General features: G+C 43.0%; 9 protein-coding genes across 9 annotated transcripts; 6 read left to right on the forward strand and 3 right to left on the reverse strand.

The window, feature by feature from the left end:
• Positions 1 to 3,701: 3,701 nt before the first annotated feature.
• On the forward strand, positions 3,702 to 4,494 carry RB195_024109 (uncharacterized protein; the record flags this gene model as incomplete). The annotated part of the gene is made up of 2 exons (XM_064211776.1): positions 3,702 to 3,843; positions 3,977 to 4,494. The coding sequence occupies 2 exons, from the start codon at positions 3,702 to 3,704 to the stop codon at positions 4,492 to 4,494; spliced, it is 660 nt and encodes a 219-aa protein (XP_064067657.1).
• RB195_024110 (uncharacterized protein) lies at positions 4,111 to 4,494 on the forward strand (the record flags this gene model as incomplete). The annotated part of the gene is made up of 1 exon (XM_064211777.1): positions 4,111 to 4,494. The coding sequence occupies one exon, from the start codon at positions 4,111 to 4,113 to the stop codon at positions 4,492 to 4,494; it is 384 nt and encodes a 127-aa protein (XP_064067658.1).
• A 466-nt stretch (positions 4,495 to 4,960) lies between these two features.
• Positions 4,961 to 5,356, forward strand: RB195_024111 (uncharacterized protein; the record flags this gene model as incomplete). Its single annotated transcript, XM_064211778.1, has 1 exon — positions 4,961 to 5,356. One exon carries the CDS (start codon positions 4,961 to 4,963, stop codon positions 5,354 to 5,356), a length of 396 nt encoding a protein of 131 aa, XP_064067659.1.
• Positions 5,357 to 7,250: 1,894 nt separating this feature from the next.
• Positions 7,251 to 7,850, reverse strand: RB195_024112 (uncharacterized protein; the record flags this gene model as incomplete). The annotated part of the gene is made up of 1 exon (XM_064211779.1): positions 7,251 to 7,850. One exon carries the CDS (start codon positions 7,848 to 7,850, stop codon positions 7,251 to 7,253), a length of 600 nt encoding a protein of 199 aa, XP_064067660.1.
• Positions 7,278 to 7,661, forward strand: RB195_024113 (uncharacterized protein; the record flags this gene model as incomplete). Its single annotated transcript, XM_064211780.1, has 1 exon — positions 7,278 to 7,661. The coding sequence occupies one exon, from the start codon at positions 7,278 to 7,280 to the stop codon at positions 7,659 to 7,661; it is 384 nt and encodes a 127-aa protein (XP_064067661.1).
• On the forward strand, positions 7,681 to 8,237 carry RB195_024114 (uncharacterized protein; the record flags this gene model as incomplete). The annotated part of the gene is made up of 2 exons (XM_064211781.1): positions 7,681 to 7,987; positions 8,053 to 8,237. 2 exons carry the CDS (start codon positions 7,681 to 7,683, stop codon positions 8,235 to 8,237), a joined length of 492 nt encoding a protein of 163 aa, XP_064067662.1.
• Positions 8,238 to 9,146: 909 nt separating this feature from the next.
• RB195_024115 (uncharacterized protein) lies at positions 9,147 to 11,900 on the forward strand (the record flags this gene model as incomplete). Its single annotated transcript, XM_064211782.1, has 1 exon — positions 9,147 to 11,900. One exon carries the CDS (start codon positions 9,147 to 9,149, stop codon positions 11,898 to 11,900), a length of 2,754 nt encoding a protein of 917 aa, XP_064067663.1.
• A 1,875-nt stretch (positions 11,901 to 13,775) lies between these two features.
• On the reverse strand, positions 13,776 to 14,195 carry RB195_024116 (uncharacterized protein; the record flags this gene model as incomplete). The annotated part of the gene is made up of 1 exon (XM_064211783.1): positions 13,776 to 14,195. The coding sequence occupies one exon, from the start codon at positions 14,193 to 14,195 to the stop codon at positions 13,776 to 13,778; it is 420 nt and encodes a 139-aa protein (XP_064067664.1).
• Positions 14,196 to 14,776: 581 nt separating this feature from the next.
• RB195_024117 (uncharacterized protein) lies at positions 14,777 to 15,898 on the reverse strand (the record flags this gene model as incomplete). The annotated part of the gene is made up of 1 exon (XM_064211784.1): positions 14,777 to 15,898. One exon carries the CDS (start codon positions 15,896 to 15,898, stop codon positions 14,777 to 14,779), a length of 1,122 nt encoding a protein of 373 aa, XP_064067665.1.
• Positions 15,899 to 22,186: the final 6,288 nt, after the last annotated feature.

The following is a 22,186-nucleotide window of genomic DNA, read 5'->3' on the forward strand; positions in this document are numbered from 1 at the left end:
TAATTGTAAGTATAAATTATAGTTGTAATTTATGTAATCAACTAGTATCATTTTTTGTAAAATTTCTTAGTGTTTGTAATTATCTAATCCTACGTAGTATTTTGTCCTGGTTATCATGTTATCCATCATTCACTACTGCCCACCACACATTCCCTTACGACCCACTTCCTTGGCAACCCCCTCTTTTTACTGCACCCAGTGGGAAAATCATCAGACGCTTAACCCTGTCTCAGGCCAATCCAACGCAGCGATCCATATGAAGTAAGTTAATTCTGGCAGCAGGTGAGGAGACAAGTGTCTCTATTAGCGATAAGGAAAAAGTGTTTGTGCACATATCATGTGAATTGAACATGGCTATCATTCAGCTGTGGGTGATACGACAGTCTACTGCTCTTCGCCATATGAAGAATTAAGCAGCATCGTCACCTCAGCAGAGTTTGGATTGAAAGGAAGTTGATCCAGCGGGGTTACATAAGATGATAATTACACGGATGGTAGTAACTTCCCAGTTGCTTTCTTTTCTTCCCACTGTTATGTACTTACTATTGTAAGCACAAAAGCTCTCTTCTTCCGCTCTCGTCTTAGAGGACCTAGGTATTCAAGGCACGCCAAATCATAAGCAACGTCGATGGACCCGCTGACAGAATACCTTAGTTTTTGAATGTTATGCTCTGCGCCATGGTCGAACTATCGGTGGAATGCCGAGACTCTAGGCAGATTATGGTGCTCCTAGACGAATGCTCAAAGTGCTCCGTATCCCGCAGATTGGGACATCATTACAGTCGGGGTTTGGCTATAGAATAAAGGTTGGCTCTCACGCCAGCTATTGCTTTTATGTCCAATGTTTGACAAACCATCCTGAAGCGAAAATCTTTCCTGTACTGACGTCACATTGATTAATGCATTGTATGTCCCGCTCACTGGACACTTGTTTAGAGCCTCTAAACCAACAATCTTCTAGCATACGGTGCACGAGGTGCACCGTAGGCTAGACGATGTCAAAGAAGATTGACCGTGCTTTCGTAACGAAGAAAGAAGTAATATCTCCAACGGTGAATGGAAGTTGGAAGTCCAAAATGGTTCCGAAAATCTAATACAAATAACATGTTATTTGAGGCCTTTTCTGTTCACTTTTGGAAAACGAAAAAAAACAGTGATTAGAACTATGTTCAAGGTAGCTGTACGGGTGGTATAGCATCTGATGCTCGGGAGCAGGTCGATACGGTAAATCTAGCGCATCACGTCGTGAGCTCCAACGATTACTCTGCTAGTATACCGCGTAGTTCAGGTCTCATTGCGGAACGACATCATATACCAGTTGACGGCTCCGGAGGGAAAACTTTTTGCCGTTCATATCAGGTGATTAAGGTGGAGCAATGCGGGCTAGTTTGGCAAGGTGCAGTCTCAAGGCGCATGTGAGGTCCGATGAATCAAGTAACAATCCGCGGTAGTATGTACGAACGCTTCTGCTTTAATTTAAACTGCGCAATATACGCATTCGGCAAAGAATTTCTTGGTCCCAGGTGTACTTAATTTAATATTGCGCCAAAAAAGAAACATATTATGAGGAGCACGTAGTGTTGGAATAAAACATCTGTATGAAGTGAAAAACTCTAATGTAATGATCTCTCTTAAAAACAGTCGTGGAGATTGTCACAGAAACGTTTTTTCAACATAGCTGCCGCGATCTTATCCTACGAACCCAAAATTGTGGCTTTGAAAGAGGTGTAAATATTGATTATCTACCACTTTTTGAGGAGAACCAAGATTGTTATTGATCTTTATTCTGGTTAACTTTTCGGCGTCGTCGCCTTCTTCAAACCCTGAAAAATCAAAGACACGTGTAATCTAGTCCCTAAACGCCTCGTCATCCAACAAGATATGACTTAGCAAACAGATTATTCAAATATAACGTTAGAAAAGCAGACCACCATAGCGCTCACCTTGATAGCCACCAAATCGTGATGTTAGCGAATCACCAGTTGTTAGAGTTGCGCAGCTAGTAGTAACTAGTAACGATGCTCCCGCCTCTGACCCCGTAGATCAAAACTCGCAAAGATCTTGATATGGCGCCAGCTCGTTGGTCACAGCGATGCAATCTTCTTTACGACTCATGAATGGACTTTTGGCCGTGATATAAAGCGCTTCTAGTGTTTTCCACGCCAGAACGTCTGATTCGCGTGCCAAGATGGTGACAGTTATTTTTAAAGGAGTGTTGTCATGACACTTTCTGCTATGAGCACCTGAAGGAGTTGATGTTTTTGATTTTACGAGTTCGTCTAGGTGCCCTTGGACGCGGGTACCTAGTGGTCTTCCTGTTTCGCCAAAGTACTCAGCTTCACATAACTGACAGATGATTAGATAGATAACCCCCGATACCACACAATCACCCTGTCTCCCATTCGGACAAACGATGCAGTTAGGTGTCTGTCATAGGCACGGTTGCGGACTAACTGTTGCTTCAGGTTCGCAGGTGATATGTCCACAACTTTGACTGAGTCTTGCATACCCGCCTGTCATAAGCTTGCTCGCACTGCATTCCTCATGTCATCCAAAATAAAAGGAAGGCAGAAGGGGATCTTTGTTGTTCGTCCTACCATGTGGTACCGCCGCTCAGTAACATGGCTCCGATTTAAATGATAAACCTTTGCTGGGTACCCATTGGACTGAGCAATGTGGTTAGATATGTTTACAAAGGCAATGCGTCCCTTGAGCATCAGATGAAACCGTTGAAACCGATGAAACCTATCTTAAACATATTTTCAATGACTGACTTTTTGATTCTCCAAAGGTGCGCCGATTGGTAGTGAATCAGAATGTTCTTACAATTCGGTTTTCAATTGATTTTCTTGAGCTGTAGCCAAGATTGTTATTGATAGTCTTTATTAAACAACAGCTGACGTTTCGGCGTTATCGCCTTCGTCAGAGCCTGGAAAATTCAAAGCCATTAGTGATTTATCCTCTCAAGCGCCTCATCACTCTACAGAAAGCATCCGAACGGTAGGCAAACTCAAAACAACAACACATTAGCTAGACTTGGTAACGCAACTGACCACGACTTACCACAACTATGAGTCACAAGGGTTTTATATAGGGACCTCACGGCCCGCCCCGTAGATCAAAACCCACATAGGTCTTTATATGGGGATAACTCGTTTGTGATAGCAATGCACTCATCCTTTTTGTTCATTTTTGGATTTTTGGCGGTTATCCAAAAGGCCTCTAGTGTTCTGCGTGCTGTGATCTCGGACTCGTAGGATAATACACTAAGTTCTACCTCTACTTCGGAGATTGGATGACATATTCTACGGTGTGCCCCAAGGGGGGTGAAGGTTTTAGATTTTGCAAATCCATCCAGATGCTCTTTCCAGGCTCTGACGAAGGAGACAACGCCGAAACGTTAGCTGTTGTTTAATAAAGACGATCAATAACAATGTTGGCTACAGCTCAAGAAAATCAATTAAAAACTACGTTTCAACATGCCGAAATTCAAAGACAATCGGACATTGGCAATACTCAGAGAGGTACCAGCAAGCTGTTTTCGACTGGTGAGAGAAGTCCTTTCTTTGAGGCAAACGATCGTCTCAGAAAGGCAGACCATCCAGTTTCTCCGCCGCTGCCAAGAATATCAAGTCACTCCAAGCTTCATAACCAGCAAGCGACTTCACGAGATAAGCAGTGTTCCCAAAGAATGCCGGCAGATGCAGAAGATCGAGCAACAACTCCTACGTATGGCATTGAAGGCAAAACCGTATTACATGTTCTCTTTGCTTAAGAATTGTGTGTATAAAGGGCATTGTAATGAACCTTTTGTGCAGAAACGGATTTGGAGGAGAATAGTGGGTGAGTCAAAGTCCATTTGAGATTATATTCGCTCTAGTGCTAAATCTAGACTGCAGGAAAAGTTCAGACGATTAGTAGACCACCAGCAACATCAAGGTTAGTAAAGCTGTTAGATCTACCTCTGTATGTGCAGATCACAACGGCACCATTGCTAATAAGAACTGTGCACAAAGTTCATTTCGTGTTTCTGTGATTGGCGATGTACTCATCTCAGCTGACGCGCTTTCCGTTTTGGATCTCGGCCCTAGTTTCGCGCCTGTGCAATCAATGCAATCAATAGGTCCGGAGGTATCACGCAAGATTGTGGGCGGCCTCCAATTGGTTCATGATAGCTTGCGACTGAGTGCAAAAGAAGAAGAGCGAAGGCAAGAGAACCGATTAGCTGAGCGAGTATCCCTACCTTCCATTCCTTTCCCACGTATGATGTATAAACCACCTGAACCCAAAACCACGGTAGACAAGGAGTTTCGAGTGTTCGCAACATCGGTGTACTCCGTTTTGGAACGTTTCTCGAAAAGGCGCGTAAATTTCAATCTCTCTGTCGCGCATCGCCGAGTCCTATGTGAAATTCGCAATCTTATTACAGCTGGAGAGATCAAGGCCTCCGTTAGTGACAAGGAGGCGAATTTGCTGTTCTATCACGTGAACTAGACAAGGCGATAACGAGACAACATCTTGAGGATGACAGTTTATATGTCCCATCCTCCGCCAACGAGTTTAGAAAGCAATATTGCTGCCTAAACAGGGTTTGGGTAGAAACAGCTGGAACAATAGAGCTACCAAAAAACCTTATTACGCGTCTCAAGAACGACTTACCCCCATGTCCAGCCCTATACACGCTAATCAAAACTCACAAGCTCTCTGAAAATGGCCTCGCTTCGAACGATCCACGTGACTTTGAAATGAGACCTATCATTAGCGGTAGCGGGGGCCCCACAGATAGAATTTTCTGGCTGCTCAACATAATCCTAAATCAGCTGCTCAAATATGTCCCTGCCCACCTCAGCAGTTCTAACAACTTCCTAAACATCTCCGCAGTACCTCGTTTGAGCGTGAATGAGTAGTAGAGACCTTTGACGTTACGTCACTCTATACGAACGTTTCAAACGATGTACCGATGCAGGCTGTTCACGAACTGCTCACGCAGTGCCAAACTTCATTTAACATGTGTGGATTGAGCATTAGGCAGATCGTGACACTGATAAATGAATGCCTGAATTGCTCGATTTTCCGATGGTCGGGACAGTACTACCGACAACTTAGAGGCCTAGCTATGGGACAAAGGCTGGCACCTGCTCTTGCCATTGTTTTCATGGCCAAGATCGAAAAGCCTATAACAGACCTCAAACCACTGCTGTATTATCGGTACATAGATGATTGTTCCGTCGTCTGCTCAAAACAAGTAGAACTAGACACATGCTTCAATCTTCCCAATCAACAGTGTCCGCACATCCAGTTCACAAGGGAGAGACCAATAGACAACTGGTTGGCTTTCTTGAATGTGCACATTTAATTGTGAAATGGGATATGGAAGACTAAGTTGTACCGAAAACCCAGTAGCAAAAACATTTTAATCCACTATCTTTCAGTGCATCCCAGCAAAATGAAAAAATCTGCTATAGGTAACATTACAGGACAGCGGCAAGAATCTCGTTGAGTAGCCAGGAATAAACATGGTCTGTAAATCTGGCCCATAAAGTGGCAATATCCAATGGGTACCCAACTGGAAATGGTGCTACCCGACAAGCACCACATCCTTCTCGGAGATTCAACGTAGTGGACAGCCCAGAAAAGATCCCGTTCTGCTTACCTTACGTATCTGATGATATGAGCAGAGCGGTACGGAGCTGTCTGCAAAAAGCAAATCTTCAGAACGACGTGAGGGTTGTACCAATACCACCAGCAAACCTCAAGTGTCAGCTGGTACGTAATCGTGCGTATGATCGACTCTGCACAGCTCCCAGCTGCGTGGTTTGCCCGTATGGCAGAGAGAGTGATTGCATGGTATCAGGAGTAATGTATCGCATCACGTGCAGGTTGTGCGGTGACGATTATATAGGGGAAACCGGACGTTCGCTGTGTATTAGGGTCAAGAAACATCTAGATGAACTCGCAAAATCTAAAACCTTCACAACCACTTGGAGCACACCGTAGAATATGTCATCGAATTTCCGAAGTAGAGGTAGAAGTTCTTGTATTATCCTACGAGTTCGAGATCACAGCACGCAGAACACTAAAGACCTCTTGGATAACCGCGTAAAGTCCAAAAATGAACAAAAAGGATGAGCGCATTGCTATCACAAACGAGTTATCCCCATATCAAGACCTATGTGGGTTTTGATCTACGGGGCGGGGCGTGAGGTCCCTATATAAAACCCTTGCGACTCATAGTTGTGGTACGTCGTGGTTTGTTGCGTTACCAAGTCTAGCTAAAGAGGTAAGCACTAGCCAATGTGTTGCTGTTTGAGTTTGCCTACCGTTTGGATGTTTCTGCAGGGTGATGAGGCGCTTGAGAGGATAAATCACTAATGGCTTTGAATTTTCCAGGCTCCGGCGAAGGCGACAACGCCGAAACGTTAGCTGTTGTTTAATAAAGACGATCAATAACAATGTTGGCTACAGCTCAAGAAAATCAATTAAGAACTACGTTTCAACATGCAGAGATTCAAAGACAGTCGAACATGGACAGTTCGGTTTTCGATACCATTTTGTTTTCCAATTTCCCTTACACAAACGAACCGGGACATTGAGGAACAGCAGCCAATTGTCTTTAGGCTTTTCCCCTCATGAACTTTGTGTACCGGGATTGTTTATCTAAGAGATTGAAGCAGGTTTCAGCTTGCATTGGACATATAATGCAACAATCATCTATGTATCGGCAGTACCCACGGATCTCCCTCACTAGAGGGATCACAGCCGGTTAGTCGCGAGGCTACGTGGCGCGCCCGGGTGGCGGATAGGGGGCTAAACGCGGACCAAAAATGATCTTGTGCTGCGCAGATCCAGGGGATGGACTCCCTGTTTCTGCGGAGCCAGAACTGACTCATGACATCCTTGTATCCCGCGCGTCGGTCCGGCCAAAAGCCTGCAATCAAGTGACTGGGAGGTGCAAGAGAAGCGGTTTGGAGGCGTCTCCAACAAATAAACTCCACATGTCCACTCTGGGAGAACGGAAGTCCTCCCAAAAACTCATGGGACTAGAGGCTTGCAACCTAACCATAGGTTTTAAAAATGTTTTTGCATGTCACAGTAATAGAAAAGAGTCTCCTGATCCCGGAGGAAAGCATGGTACGGTAGCGCCAGGAAGGACGGGGTTGCAGGAGTCATATAAGCTACCGAAACGGAAAAGGACCAGGACGACACTGTACTCATAACGCACGTACATCAAATGTGATCTCTTTGCTACGCTACCCGGCTTTTGCGAAGATTCCGCAATGGACAACATCGACAAGGAATATGACCGGCTCGCTGAACACATTTACGACTGCGCGAATAAGGCTGAGAGTTTTAAAACCACCAAGAGACGCCTGTCTCTTGAAACTTTTGAGCTGATACGCCAGCGTGGAGCAGCACAAGCCGCAGGGAACCAAGTACTCACGTCCGAGCTCGCAAGGGTTCGCAGAGAGGGGATAAAGGAAGTCCTCAAAGAGAGAAGAGCAGAAGTGCTGGCTGAGGCTGCAGAGGTGGGGAAAAGCATCTGCTATGCCCGTCAAGTAGACTTCGCCAGTCGCAAGACGAGGAGGACTGCTCTCCGGAACCCGAAGGAAACAACCGTTGCATCGAGAAGGGGGATGGAGAAAATTATCTACGACTCCTAGTCTGATCTCTTCGACAGCCATGTCCACTTGCCTCCTCACCATCTGGGGGAAGGCGGACATGTCATTCAAGAGGTTCTCCCGTCCAAAATATGCTATCATATATGCTATCATGTCGGTAAGAAATCGTACGACATCCTGTCCCGACAGAATAAGACCAAAACACCTGAAGAACTTTCCGCCAGTACTCATGAATACCCTGCTGAGGCTCATTACGCGTTACCTATCGGAATACAAGGTTCCTAAACAGTGGAAGACCAGCAAGACCGTGTTGTTGTATAAAAAGAGAGATCACCATGACATCGGCAACTATCGCCCAATCTGCTTACGTCCGTCATCTACAACCTCTTTACAAGAGTGATCCTTAATAGGATTGAAAAAGTCTTGGATGAAGGACAGCCATGCGAGCAAGCAGGGTTTCGAAAAGGATTCAGCACGATTGACCACATTCACACTGTTTCGAAACTCATCGAGGTATCACGAGAGTACAAGATGCCGCTCTGTCTCGCCTTTATCGACTTGAAGGAGGCCTTCGACTCAGCTGAGACGGAAGCGGTCGTGGAAGCCTTGGACAACTAAGACGTCCCTACTCACTACATAAAGGTACTTCGAGAGTTGTACAGTAACTTCACGATCAGAATTTCGCCATTCTACAAGAATATCATCATTGACGTGATGACAAGGTGTACCCTGTTGTAAGTTGCATTACTCGTATCACCTTCTCGTGTATGTGCGTATGTGTGTGAAAAGTTTTGCAGAGATAGCTGGGTGCACATATTTCAACATGTTTTTGTTTTTCAAAAACGGCAGACAATCGGAACGAGTTCACGACAACCGATAGATGCCGAGTACAGAGTTGGAAAATTGGTGCACTTTCCTACTCTTTCTGATTTTCCGCCCTTATCGATGTTGCTGGCAAGAAAGAACTGGAAGCTAGCCTCGGAGGGTGTGATTAGCCGTTTCGTAGCAAGATCGAAGAGTACGGAACATGACAAAGTCACCCATTTGCGCTGTCACTGCGCTTTCCGCTCAGCGTCGGTGCCAGAAAAAACGAAAGCCTGTGGCGCACTGTACAACCTATATGAATGTATGTGCACTACATTTCCTAACACTAGCAATGAGTGGTTTCCTATATAAATTCTGATAAAACCAGACAAATTCTATGTGACAGAGAGATGATGGTGTGACAGTTGAATACTGTCTCAACCATCTCGGACATGGAACCCGCCCACCCCGTACTCGCTTGTATTTCTTTACATCACGTGATATAAGGTATGATAAGTCAACAAGGTGTAGTCGCTAAATTTGTGATTGAAAGTAGGCGTGGAGTCTATCAGTTTAGTTGTGGAGAGGTTGGTCGTTTGAATTGTAGATTGAATATCCCCCCTTTCAGGCTCTGAAGAAGGCGATATAGCCGAAACGTTAGCCAATAAATTTGTTTAACAACCTCGTGTACAGCTTATCAAACTCGATAATATAAATTCAACTATGCCGAGGTTCATTGAAAGTCGAACTTTTCAACTGCTTTGTAATGTGCCAGCTGAATATTATCGACTTGTGAAGGAAGCACTGTCGCTGAGACAGAAGATCGCAGCAGCTAGACAGTCAATCCACTTTCTCAACCGCTGCCTGCATCATAGTGTTACTCCCAACTTTATTGGGCAGAAACGACTACACAATCTGTGCGGGCTACCAGAGAACAGCCACCAAGTACGAGCAATTCAACAACAACTCCTACGCATTGTACTGAAGAAGAAGCGAGACGAAATGTACGCAATGATAAAGAAGTGTACGTCGAAGGAGCAGTATTGCGGTCAATACTTGGAAGATCGTCTCTGGAAGAGAATAGTGGATGGGTCGATTTCGATTTGCAATTCTATTCGATCTAACCTCAAGATAACTCTACAGAGAAAATTCGATTGCCTTTTGAGTAAATCACGAAGCGACAATGCACAACCACCAAATGCTATGACCCTTCCTGGCAGGAGTGAACGCGACACTATTTGTAACGAGGGTGTCCTATCAAATGTTTCTCGAGTGACCGTGTTAGGAGGATTCACACTCTCTGAGAATGCGCGGTCGGTTTTGGAATTGGGTCCTAGTTTTTCTCCATCGCAGCCCATCTCAACTGTAGTTTTGCGCAAGATTACTTGTGCTCTACATGAAGTTCAAGATAGGCTCCGCAGAAAAGCTAATTTTAGCAACAGGGAAAGAGACCAAAGATCACTGAGAGAAAGTCTCGCGATACCTTTCCCGTGTGTGTTCTTTAAACAACAAATCGCTAACCCAGCTGTAGATGCGAAATTCCGGCTCTTTGCAAACGATGTATATAAAACGGTAGCTCGATTTCGTGAGAACAGAACTAAGTCTAACATTTCTCTTGCACAAAAGCAAGGTATTAAGGAAGTTCGAGAGTTGATTAGTTCTAAACAAATAAGGTTATCCACAAGTGATAAAGGTGGGGAGTTTGTGGTCATTCCACACCAGCTGGATATTGCAATAACAGAAAGACATTTGCAAGATATCTCACTATATCGTTTATCCTCCGTTAGTGAGTTCATGAAGAAATCTCGTTTTTTAAACGAGCAATGGGTTAAGGTAGCAAAATCCGCCGAGTTTCCTCCTTCTTTAATTGCTCGCCTTAAGATTGACCTGCCGACCTGTCCAGTGCTCTATCTCCTTATCAAGACGCACAAACTCCAGTCCAGCAGCGATCTGGCTTCCACTGACCCTGCTACATTCAAAGTAAGACCTATAATTAGTAGTGTAGGGGGTCCTACGGATAGGATAGGGTGGTTCTTAAACACAATATTTGCACAAGTATTGAGCCATATACCTGCCCATTTGACAAATACCCGTATGTTCCTAGACCACCTACGCACAGCACAACTGACAAGAGACTGTGTCATGGAGTCTTTTGACGTCGAAGCCCTGTATACGAATGTATCTAATGACTCTGCGATACAGGCTATGTTCGAACTGCTGAAAGAAAACATAAGAACCATCAATTTACACGGATTGTCAATCTCCCAATTGATGGTTCTTCTCAAGGCGTGCCTCGATTGCAATATCTTTAGATGGTCCGGGAATTACTTTGCACAGCTTAGAGGTTTAGCTATGGGGCAGAGATTGGCTCCCACCTTAGCTATTTCATTTATGGCCAAAATTGAAGCACCTGTTCTGGAACTACGTCCATTGTTCTACTCTCGGTACATTGACGATTGTTTTGTCATTAGCGCCACCCAAGCGGAGATGGACGAATATTATGGCTTGTTGAACCGACAGTCCGAACACATAAAACTTGCTAGGGAGAAACCACAGGATAACTGGCTTCCTTTTCTGAACATCCAGGTTTGCATCTCAAACGGTACGTACCAAACGAAATGGTATCGTAAGCCGAGTAACAAAAACATCTTGGTTCATTTTCTTTCTGCTCATCCATTTCACATGAAGAAAGCTGTGCTTAACAACATGTTCCGCACGGCAAGAACTGTTTGTAGTGGACCTGAGGAGAGAAAGGAATCATTAACTTTGGCTCACGAAATTGCTGTTTCGAATGGTTATGAAGTCCGAACGTCTGAAACGAGACGATACCGAAGTGAACGAGCACGGCAAGTGGAAAACCCCACCACAGATAAGATACCTCTTTGCTTTCCTTACATCTCCGATGAAGTGAGCGCTGCCATTAGGCGGTGTCTGAGGAGAGCAGACTTGGATAGCTCCGTTTCGGTCGTTGAAATACCACCGAACAATTTGAAACATCAATTAGTTCGGAATCGTTTATACGATACCATCTGTACAACACCGAACTGTATTATTTGTCCCACAGGTAGATCAGGAGACTGCTTGAGATCCGGGGTAATCTACCTGATTTCTTGCACGAACTGTGGCGAAGAGTATATCGGTGAAACGGCACGACCGCTGTATGTCCGCATCAAAGAGCACTTGAGCGGCAAGAATAGGTTACGAGGATGGACACCTTTAGGTGCCCATAGAACACAAAAACACGACGGAGCCGATTTTGAAATTAGGGTCCAAATCTTAGCGCACGAAACTAAAACGTTGGCTCGAAAATCGCTGGAGGCATTTTGGATCCAAGCCAAAAATCCTAAAATGAACCGCAAGGGTGAATGTCTGTCGATAACGCGGGAACTCGCGCCATATCTCGAATGGTTTGTGCGATCCGAATGTGACATTCGAACCATTCGCCCTCGTGATCGATCAGTCAGCGGTCCATGCTAGGCGTCTCCGATATAAGGTGAGCATTCAGTGTAGTCGCTAAATTTGTGATTGAAAGTAGGCGTGGAGTCTATCAGTTTAGTTGTGGAGAGGTTGGTCGTTTGAATTGTAGATTGAATATCCCCCCTTTCAGGCTCTGAAGAAGGCGATATAGCCGAAACGTTAGCCAATAAATTTGTTTAACAACCTCGTGTACAGCTTATCAAACTCGATAATATAAATTCAACTATGCCGAGGTTCATTGAAAGTCGAACTTTTCAACTATTTCTATCATCTTCGACTAAGCGGCTCCTATGTCTATGGCATGTGCAACAGATCATGAAGAGGAATGCCAACGCGAAGCTTATCAATGTGGGTATTCTCTTTTACTCTAATTTGCTCCTGTCAAAAATCGCTCCTAATTACCGTTCTTTCAGCGCGACCTCTTCGAGCCGTTCCTCAAGAAGATGAGAGAGACCTGCCTCGTCCGTAACAGAAACGTGTTCGTCGTTAAACGGCGAAATACACATCGATGTTGAAGTACCTTCGTGAAAAGGAAGAAATTGTACTCGCCTTGTACAGGGAAATGCATGGTACGTGATTAGATTGTATTCTACGATCAAATGATTGGCTGGCTAATTGAAATGAAATGAAATATAACGAATGGCTAATTTCTCTCACAGGAGCGACAGAATGGACCAGTGAGCAGTTTTCGGGCGGCTAGGGTCCTGTGTCAACACCTCTTATGCTCTGTGAACGTTTTTTGAAACAAAACGCAGGGCGGAGGCGGCGCAAGGGGTGGAGCGTTGCAATAGATGGCGCCGTACAAAACAGCTTTCTGGAGGCGACTGTTTGCAGTGATGCAGGGAGAGATGAGCGGAACTACCCTTGTCTCCATAATCTACGACCCCATATACGGATATTCCATCTGAAATCCGCACCTCCTCAGATTCGTTGTATGCCGCCTTTAAGCAACACATTTCCGTTCTCTCAAACGCATTTTATATCATTTAGAAGGAGAGAGGGCTAAAGAAAGGAAGGTACAGGCTCCAGCAGCACCATAAGACGCACACGATGGCTGTCAGCAGATACTGTGGGTAGCAGCAACTTACCGTTGTAGCTGGTCCTGGAACCTGGGAAGCGAAAGAAAAGAAGTGAAAGTGACCTGGGAATGTACATTACGTGGAAGAACAGTACTGTCCATGCGACGAGAAGGTAAGGTGTTGAGAATAAAATTCAATGCTTCAAAGTTTAGATTTGGAATGATTATTTCCAGTTCAACAATCACTGCCACAGAGACGGGTGTGCCTATGCCTTCGTTTGCACTTGTTCTATGAATGTGAAAAGTGAGATTAGCTCTGTGCATGTCCATGCAGCTCTGGTGTAGCGTGCAGCAGCGAGTAAATCTAGTAGCCTATTCTTTCTCTACTTTATTGGTCTAACTTTCATATTTCTCTGGGACGTCGCCCGTGTGCGTGTGAGTTTGGCTCACGATAATATGGGATTTTATACCCAAGAAGAAGGCAGTGGTTCAGTGGTAGAACTTTTATCAAAAATGCAGAAAGTCAAGCACACACAGAAGAATGTCGGCTTCCCCGGCCAGGCGATCAACGACCTACTCACAAACGCGCCGCCTCCTTGCCATATGGTCGGCAAGGAGGGGCAGTGTGGCGTCGAGCATTAACATTACATTACATTATTAATTACCGTGTTCCGAGATCGGAACACTCCGGCGACACAACAAAAAAATTACATCAATACATTAAAAAGTGTCGTAATATCATGGAATTTTCCGATTCTTCTTTCTCGGAGGATGTCGAATCCAATATTTGCTTGAGTTGACGAATGCACGTTGCAGTTGGGCGTAATGGGAGGTTGAGTAGAGTGCATTACGGAATATTAGTTCTGACGACGTTTGTAGGAAACGGTGGGACGACCACGGCTGCTGCACAAAAGCGTGTTATGCGGTAACCCGTAATGCACGCAGTTGACACCGCAGTCGTCTCTGCCATGTTTCTCTTTGAGGCAGCGCTCAAATAGCACAAGTCTGGCTGCCTGCAGAGTTCTAGCGACAGCGTCTGGGAATCTGCTGCATCTAGCACTGTGATGCATGTCGCGGTTTTGTCCCAGTGTGCAAAAGGCACATGGAGATCGTGGCTCCGAACGCTTAAGAAGTTCTAAGCAAGCAGATTCGATGGCATCCAGTTGACGGAGAAAATTGTCCTGACTGGCTTCTAGGCGGTGAGCAAGCGCACGAATTGCGGCAGAAATAGGGGCAAAGGCGGGTGTCGTGTCCATTTCGTCGAGAAAGTCTTCCATATTGGCCACAGATAAGGATCCCAAACTATCCTCAGCGGCTTTTTATACTGCTAGGTAAGCACCTCCCACCAGATTTAGCTCTGGTGTCATCTTGTAATGGATATATGCGGATTATTGCGTATGTTAAAAGCCAAAAAGCCACTGGCGTATCAATCCACTTGGGATGCGCCAATGCGTTTTACTGGAATTCGTAATCGTTGAGGTTTTGGAACGCGTGTTAGCCTATACAGTGGCATACGGGGGCCAGCCGATGATCAAGTCAGTGTTTTTACCCTCCCAGACAAGTCTGGTACCAATTTATCGACCCCGCAGGGATGAAAGGCTTGGTGAGCACTAGGGCGGATTCGAACCCTCGACCGTGTGGCTACAACGGACCTCTAACCGACTGCGCCACACCCGCCCCATTGCGTATGTTATTGACTATTATATGATTTGGATCTCTTCAATATAGCCTAGTTGGCTGTCTTACGATTCTTATTTGCACAGTGCATCACAGCACTTACTTGTACATGCCCAAAACAATTTTGGCACGGGAATTATTATGGAAACAACAGTTTTTAACAGTGCAACGACAATTTTTATCAATAGTATAACAATGGTGGGCGCCAGCACATAGGTGACCCTATTGTTATTGCCATGGTACCTAGCGTTCCAAGCGCCAATTTCCAGTGTTCTTCAAGAACTTTCAAGAGTGGCTGACGATCAGGTAGATCAAAATTTCCAAAGTATTCGCTTGCGTTTTCTTCACTATTTTCTTCGGAATAAGCCTGACTTCGCTTACTTCTGGGATGGTATACAAGTGTTCCCTGTAGATCAAATGTGATCTCATGCCTATTGCAAGACGTACGACACTTTTGCTGTATCAGAGCGTTACTAAAATCCAGATATACTATATTAGTTTTGTTCGATGGCCCACATTCGATGGAGAACACTTGAGATTCGCACTGGACAGTTGCCCAGGCATTAATGCCAACTATGCACGAGACTTTAACTTGTGCTCCTTCAAGGCAATTATAGCAACCTTTTATTTCTTCAAATGTTATATCACAAGATTCTTCTATGATGTAATGCGCGCTGTTGAACATAAGGCTTGAATCAAGAACAATAGTGGTTTCATGTTGGTGAGTATAGGCGTTGATATTTCCTTCTTCTAACCTTAATTCTGTGAATGGGGTTTTAATGGGAAGTACATTTGTGATCTCTTTACGCAGGTTCCTAATAGAACCTAGTGGGCACTTGCATCTTCTAGGAGCCTTTAGATTTTCACAAGTACAAACCATGTGATTTTCGCATTTTGAGAATTCTTCTTTCGTTTGGATATGTGACTCGCATTCTACAGAAAGACTAAAATCATTTGGCAACATTAGTGCCTCGTTTTTGGAAACAGCGAATCTCCTGTTCATTGGAGGAAAATGTGGTTTTTGAGTTGAAACTGCGGTAATCGATAGCTCATCGTACTTGTGAGTGACATAGGGTGTCAGAATTATCGATTTTTCTTTTCCTCTGTTATACATCGTTATTTCAATGTCAACCTGCACTGTTGGCGTCCACTCCGTGCAGCGCACTATTTCAAACAATGACTTACTTTTTGGTACTTGTGCCAGACGCAAGAATGAGCATGCTGGCATCGGGAGAAGACATCCGCAGACAACACCGCCGCATGTTTCTTCACATGCAATGTATCCCGGATACTTTGAGGCCATATCTAATTCTGGTATAGTATTATTCGGTTACATTCTATTACAAATATTTTGTGTACAGGATCCCATCTGAGCGCATCTCGTGATGCGAAAAAACTTGTGCATCGTGTCTCTTGTGAAGAATAGTGAAAGTTTGCTGCAATTGAGTTTTATGCCGTTATTTTTCAGTCTTATCATACCCAATGTAGTATTTAAGTGGTTGATTTGAATACAGATTTCTGAATGAATTCTGTTAAAGAGTATATCTTGTCTAAATTCGAATAGACATCTGCCTCTTGACGTGCACACCATTTCTGCGGTGTCTTGTGTAACCATGCTGACCAGCGAATGTAGCACTTTTGTTTGCTAAAGTGAACAAAGTGACTACTATTAAAGTGTTTGCAATTAGAGGAGATGGTTTGAACGTACTCAGTTCGTACTCAACTTGTAAATTAGTTCTTCTCCGCCTTTGTTTTCGGCATTTACGTATGAACCACGTCATACCAATCATTGCTGCGAGATTAGAGTACAAGACAATGGACACAGTAAGAACTGTGCCAAACGGCCAACAATATGGATTTCTTAAGAGTGTTCTACTCAAGATTGTTGAAGATGTTGCACAAAATTCGTGGCGCTCACATTTTTCGATCATTGTTATTACTTCGTTTATCAAGTAGAAACGTATTTTTAGCGTTATAGGCTTGTCCAATGGTGAAACAGGAAGAGTATACCTTATTTCTTCCGTAATATTTTTGAATGACTTGCATTCATGATCAAAGCACAATTCGAATTGTCATCTAGGAGGTGTTATAAACGCGATACCTTCATTACAAGTAATACTGATGTTTCGTTGCGCATTTCCAGGGTTGATTAGAAACAAGGATAACACTGCCGTTATTAGGAAGGATACTGTTGATCGAGCAGACGTAGGGGTCATCGATCTGTCGAGGTCTGTTTCGAATTCTCGAATGACGTCTAAAGCGCGAGATTTGGAGATTCTGGCTAGATGATTTCTAGATTGAGTTGTTGTTGGGATATGGATATCATTATCCATGATCTCAGAGCTTCGTTCAATCGATTGTTGTTTGTCAGGCTCTGAACGAATTTCTAGAGGGTATATTTTATTAACTTTTTTATCTTTTATGTATTTCTTAATTGCTCTTGATGGCTGCGGAATCCAATATTTCTGTCTAGCCAGAGACAGTATGTGATCTTTGCCACAGTGAGCATTGTTGCAATGCAAGTCTATAATAATGAGTTTAGCAAGGTCAGAGTCACTATCGATATAAATAGGCATTTTTGTATCTAAAAGTAGATTTGCATTTCGAATTGTTGATTTGTATCTTAAGATTCCATTTTCATTTTTTACGATTATTTGGTTCGGAAACCGTTTTTGCAGTTTTCTCATGTTGACATTCCTATGAAATGATGCTATGATTAATTTCTCACTTAAGCGCATCTCTTCGCAGTCAATTAGCGAGTCCGGGTCAAAGCGCGAGACTGAAGATGGATGTAGTATTACATCGACTGATCCATTGCAATTGATGTCAATCTAGTAGTATTACATCGATTGATCCATTTGTGCAGCACTTTCGCAACCCAAGATACAGTTCGTAACGCTGTCTTGAAGCGCTAAAATCTCGACAGACCTACGAACATTGAGTTCGCATTATCATTATTACTCTCACACTCTTCAACATAGGGATTTTCAAATGTTTCCATTTCTTCCATAATTTCTTTTCCATTCAAAGTATCGATAGAGCGTAGTTCCCAGCTAGATGGCTCTAGTGCCAACCACTGCGGCCCTCTCACCCAGTTGTGCTGATACTTGCACCATTAATCTCTTTGCAGATGGAGTTCCATCTACTAGTCATTACTGGATTAACATAGTCGTTCCACTTAATTCCCGTGTCATAGATTTCTCGCATTAGCGATTTCAGCTTGATAAGCAATGGCGCACTTACATCTATAGGATCGTATATAGAATTTATTATACTAACCACATCTCGCTTACTAAGTAATGTTTTCGACGGAATATTTACTTTCACATTAAACTGATCAGTTTTTGTGTTATATTTAACATCTAAGAATTTGATATTACCAGAAGGTGATTTGTCTTTCTCATGGATTCCTTCATTTATTATCTGAGAATTTGACACATATTCTCGTAGGTTCATACCAATTTCCTTGAAAAGATTTTTTGATTCGACATACTTCTTCAAAGCTTCCTGCTCAGTTGCAGCTGTCAATAAAATATCAACATAAATGTTTCTTGCTATTTCATGTGAAAGTGTGGTATTCTTTGCATTTAAGTAAGCAGGAATTGCTATATTCAATATGCTCTGAGATGCGGTAACGCCGAATGGCAAACGGTTAAATCTGTAAACAACTATGTTGTCCTTTGTCGGCATGCGACTGATGTCTTTGACCCACAGAAAGCGACAAAGGTCTTTGTGCTCGTTTACGATTCTGATCTGAGTGAATGCAATAATTCAATATCGCACGTTAATATAAGCATGCTAATTCGATTGCGAATAAGGATATCATGAATTTTATTAACGAAAGATTCACCGGTGTGAATTATATCATTTAATGATAGTTTACCTCTTTGTTTCGAGGATGCATCAAATACGATTCTGAGAAGTTTCGTTTTTGAAGGTTTCCACACTCCGGAGTGTGGCATATAATAGGTGCCAACCGCGTTTTTGACTGGTTCATGTACCTCTTCGATTATGGAATCTTTGAGGTAATCATTCAATATTTTGCTGTACCACGACCTTTGCTCTTTGTTGGTGGCCAGATGTCTCTGTAAGGACTCGAGCCTACGGTATGCCATCGCATAATTATCGGATATATCGATTACGTTGTCCTTAAGAGTAAAGGGTGCAGTTACAACACTGTTCTTAAATGATATAGCTTTCGAGTACTTTTCAAAACACTCAAATGTTTTTTCATCATTTGAAAATTCATTGCTGGAAATTCCTAATCCATCCTATTCGAAAATCTTCTGAAGTATACCTGCTTCACTTGGCTCCTGAACGAGCGTAAGACTATGGGTAAACTCTTTGCTAGTTACGTTTACCGCACTTGTACTGCGACCATGCAGAGTTGGACCTACTAATGTTCTGGCAACATATAGTCCCGACGGTAGTCTTGTTCTAGTGCTTCTCACAACAAATTCATAGTAGTAATCTAATCCAATTAGAATTTCTGGATTTTGGTGTTCGCCTCTCAATCTTGGATTGGGCAAACAAATATCGTTATCTTAAAGAAACTGCTTATCTTGTTCTTAAAGATATGCTGAACGAACACCGTTAGTTATCACGGGTTTTGTTTGAACCGTTATATGAATCCCTTTTCCAAAAACTGTAGATACTTTCAATGGAACAAAGAACGTTTTAAATTTCTCAGTATGGCCACCAATGCCAGACATGGTGCATATTTCCGTTTTTTGCTTTGGGAGTTCAAACTCCTCTGCTGTACGTTCGTTTTTCTCTGTGCACCTGTATCAAAAAATATAAGAACTCGCTCATATTGGCTTGTTTTGTTATTCCACGTATTTGCTTCGGCAGTCATGAGCACTACTTGGTCTTTTGTGGTACTGTCGTCAGAATCGACTTTCACGAAAGAATCACTTTGAATTGGATTTTCAGTATGTACATTCGAAGTTCGATCTCGTTGACGAACGTCATTTGAGGTGCGATTTCGCAATCCGGCATTGTTCCCTCTTATTTCGCCAGTAGGGGTTCTTCTGTTGTTTGTTGCTGCATTGTTACCAAAGCGCAATCGATTTTGCTGATTTGTTACATTCTCGGATGATCTTGTAAAACATAAGCTTTGATGATGCTTCCTTCCACAGTGGGGACAGTCTGGTCTGCTACACTGATTACTTTTGTGCTGGTTGCTGAAGCATTTCCAACAGCGATTGGAGTTAATCACAACGTACCTCTTTTGTTGGATATCTGTTACGATTCTGCAATTATGAGCAGAATGCTCAGAGCTGTCACAGAAAATACACTGCCTATCATTTTTTTCTTGTCTCTGACCTATGCAGAGTTTGATTCCTTTTTATTTCTGTGTTTTCGATCTTAAAACGACCTTTTAATCTTGATTCAACGATTTTTTTTTTAGCGTTGATCTCTTTTTCGAGTTGCTCCATAACGTTTTCTACTTTCACATCTTCCATTTCTTGGATAGATATGGGGACATTTTTCACAATATTGTACGGAAACTTCTCCAGTATTCTTTCTGTCCACATGGCATCTTGTGTATTGGGTATATCCTGCCGGGGGGGGCCCGCCGATACCATTTGGTTAATCAACTTTCTTATTTTGTGGAAAATATATGTGGAATTCTCGGCATTGTTCCTTGCACATGGAAGGTCGATTAGTTTCTGCACGATCTTTGCTCTATTTATAGGTTTGTTACCATATTTTTTCTTTATAGTTTCAACCATCCATTTATAATTCTGGGGAATTAATTGTATCCCTTTGATGGTCATTTCCGCTCTTCCTCGAACACTATCTCTGAGAAGAAGCATTTTCTCTTGCCTTGATATCAGTGAATTTTGTCTCACTTTCAATTTCCTCGATTTCTTTTTCGAGGTCCTTTTTGTTGCCTTTTGTTTTGGAATCATTGTATTCCATCTGCAGTTTGTCTATCAGTGACTGCAATGAGTTTCTGCTCTGTTCGATAGTTTTTATACTACTTTTTGTAGGGTTGGTTGAGGTCAAATATGCCTCAAACATCTCCTCATCTGACCCATTTGGGTTACATTCTTCTTTGTAGAGTGAAGATTTCTCCAGAAGTAGCTGGAGAGTTCTGGCGCCATGGGCCATAGGTTTTCTATGGAAAACCAAAGACATCTTTCTCGATGTTGCACAGCTAGGGATTTGCTGTGGGCAGCTGAGGGGCTTGCTGCACTTTTACGGCACTTTATTTGGCCGATGCGCCAGAAAATTGGGCTTGTGAGTTTGACTCACGATAATATGGGATTTTATACCCAAGAAGAAGGTAGTGGTTCAGTGGTAGAATGTTTATCAAAAATACAGAAAGTCAAGAACACACGGAATGCCGGCCTGCTCCGGCTGGTACATGAACAAGATACTGACAAACGCGCCGCCTCCTTGCCATATGGTCGGCAAAGAGGGGACAGTATCGCGTCGAACAATAAACTATCAATTGTCGTGTTCCGAAGTCGGAACATATAGGTGAATGTATTACAGGAGAAAATTTTCCCTACAAAATATTCACATCGCTGTTTCTTGAGACCTCCTCTTTTTTTTTTGGAGTTTAAATGGAAAATAGGTAGGCAAATGTCATTTTTCCGTTTTTGTCCCATTTAAAATTGGGAAAAACAGCAAAATCCTGGTAATTGCAGGAAATAACGGAGAAAATCGTCGACTACAAAACTCTAGAAATGAATTTGCTCAACATTAAAATACTACGAAGTACTAGATTTTATTTTAAAAAAACAAACGCTTTTTCACGCTCGAGCAGAAGTCGGAGTTTCAGTAAGTTCAAAAAAAAGTTCTAAAAAGTTTAGAAAAAAATCACCCTTACAGTCGGATGGAAGCTCCAAAGCAATCCCCATATGCAGAATTTCTCCTTTCGGGATCGTCTGGTTATCTCGAAATTTGGTTGGAAAAAATCCAAAAAAGTAAAACTTTTAATTCTTTCCGTCTAGATTTCAAAATAACTATTAGCTCCCAAAGAACATCGGTATGAGTATTTTGTTAAGCAAGCCTTCTATAAAAATCTATCAAAAGTTCCTATCTTATCTATTCCTATCAGGTTATTTGCGATCTTCCAGATCTAACAGGTGCACAGAATCTGAGCTATTTTGCTACTAAAATCTATTTAATCCACGTTTAAACTGCAGAAAAATCTGTAGTGTTAAAATCTTCACCTTCTAGTAGTGTCAAGTTTCTATCTCTTCTGCAAAAATTTGGCTCAGCCGAGTGTCGAACCTTCGTGGTCTCATTGTCACACTGTCAACACATTGTGCATTGTCAAAACAAACTGTTGATGACTTCATGTTAATCTCCTCTTGAAATACATGTAATTAGTTAATACTATATAATATTTTGTCCTCATTATCATGTTATGTTCCATTCGCCTACTGCTCCATTGGCCACTATCTCCTTTGCTATTCGCTCCCTTTATGGCCTACAATGGGAAAGTCCCGTTACATTCTTGACCCTGATTACGTGTATGAGGGGGGTGCGTGTAAAGAGGGTCCCGGCGGAATTTCCAGCATGCACCGGTCATGCCTGGTCAGAGCAATTAGCGATGGTGCATGACCTAAAGAGA

The sequence above is a fragment of the Necator americanus genome, chromosome X (genome assembly GCF_031761385.1).
Source record: "Necator americanus strain Aroian chromosome X, whole genome shotgun sequence".
In the NCBI taxonomy this organism is placed as follows: domain Eukaryota; kingdom Metazoa; phylum Nematoda; class Chromadorea; order Rhabditida; family Ancylostomatidae; genus Necator; species Necator americanus.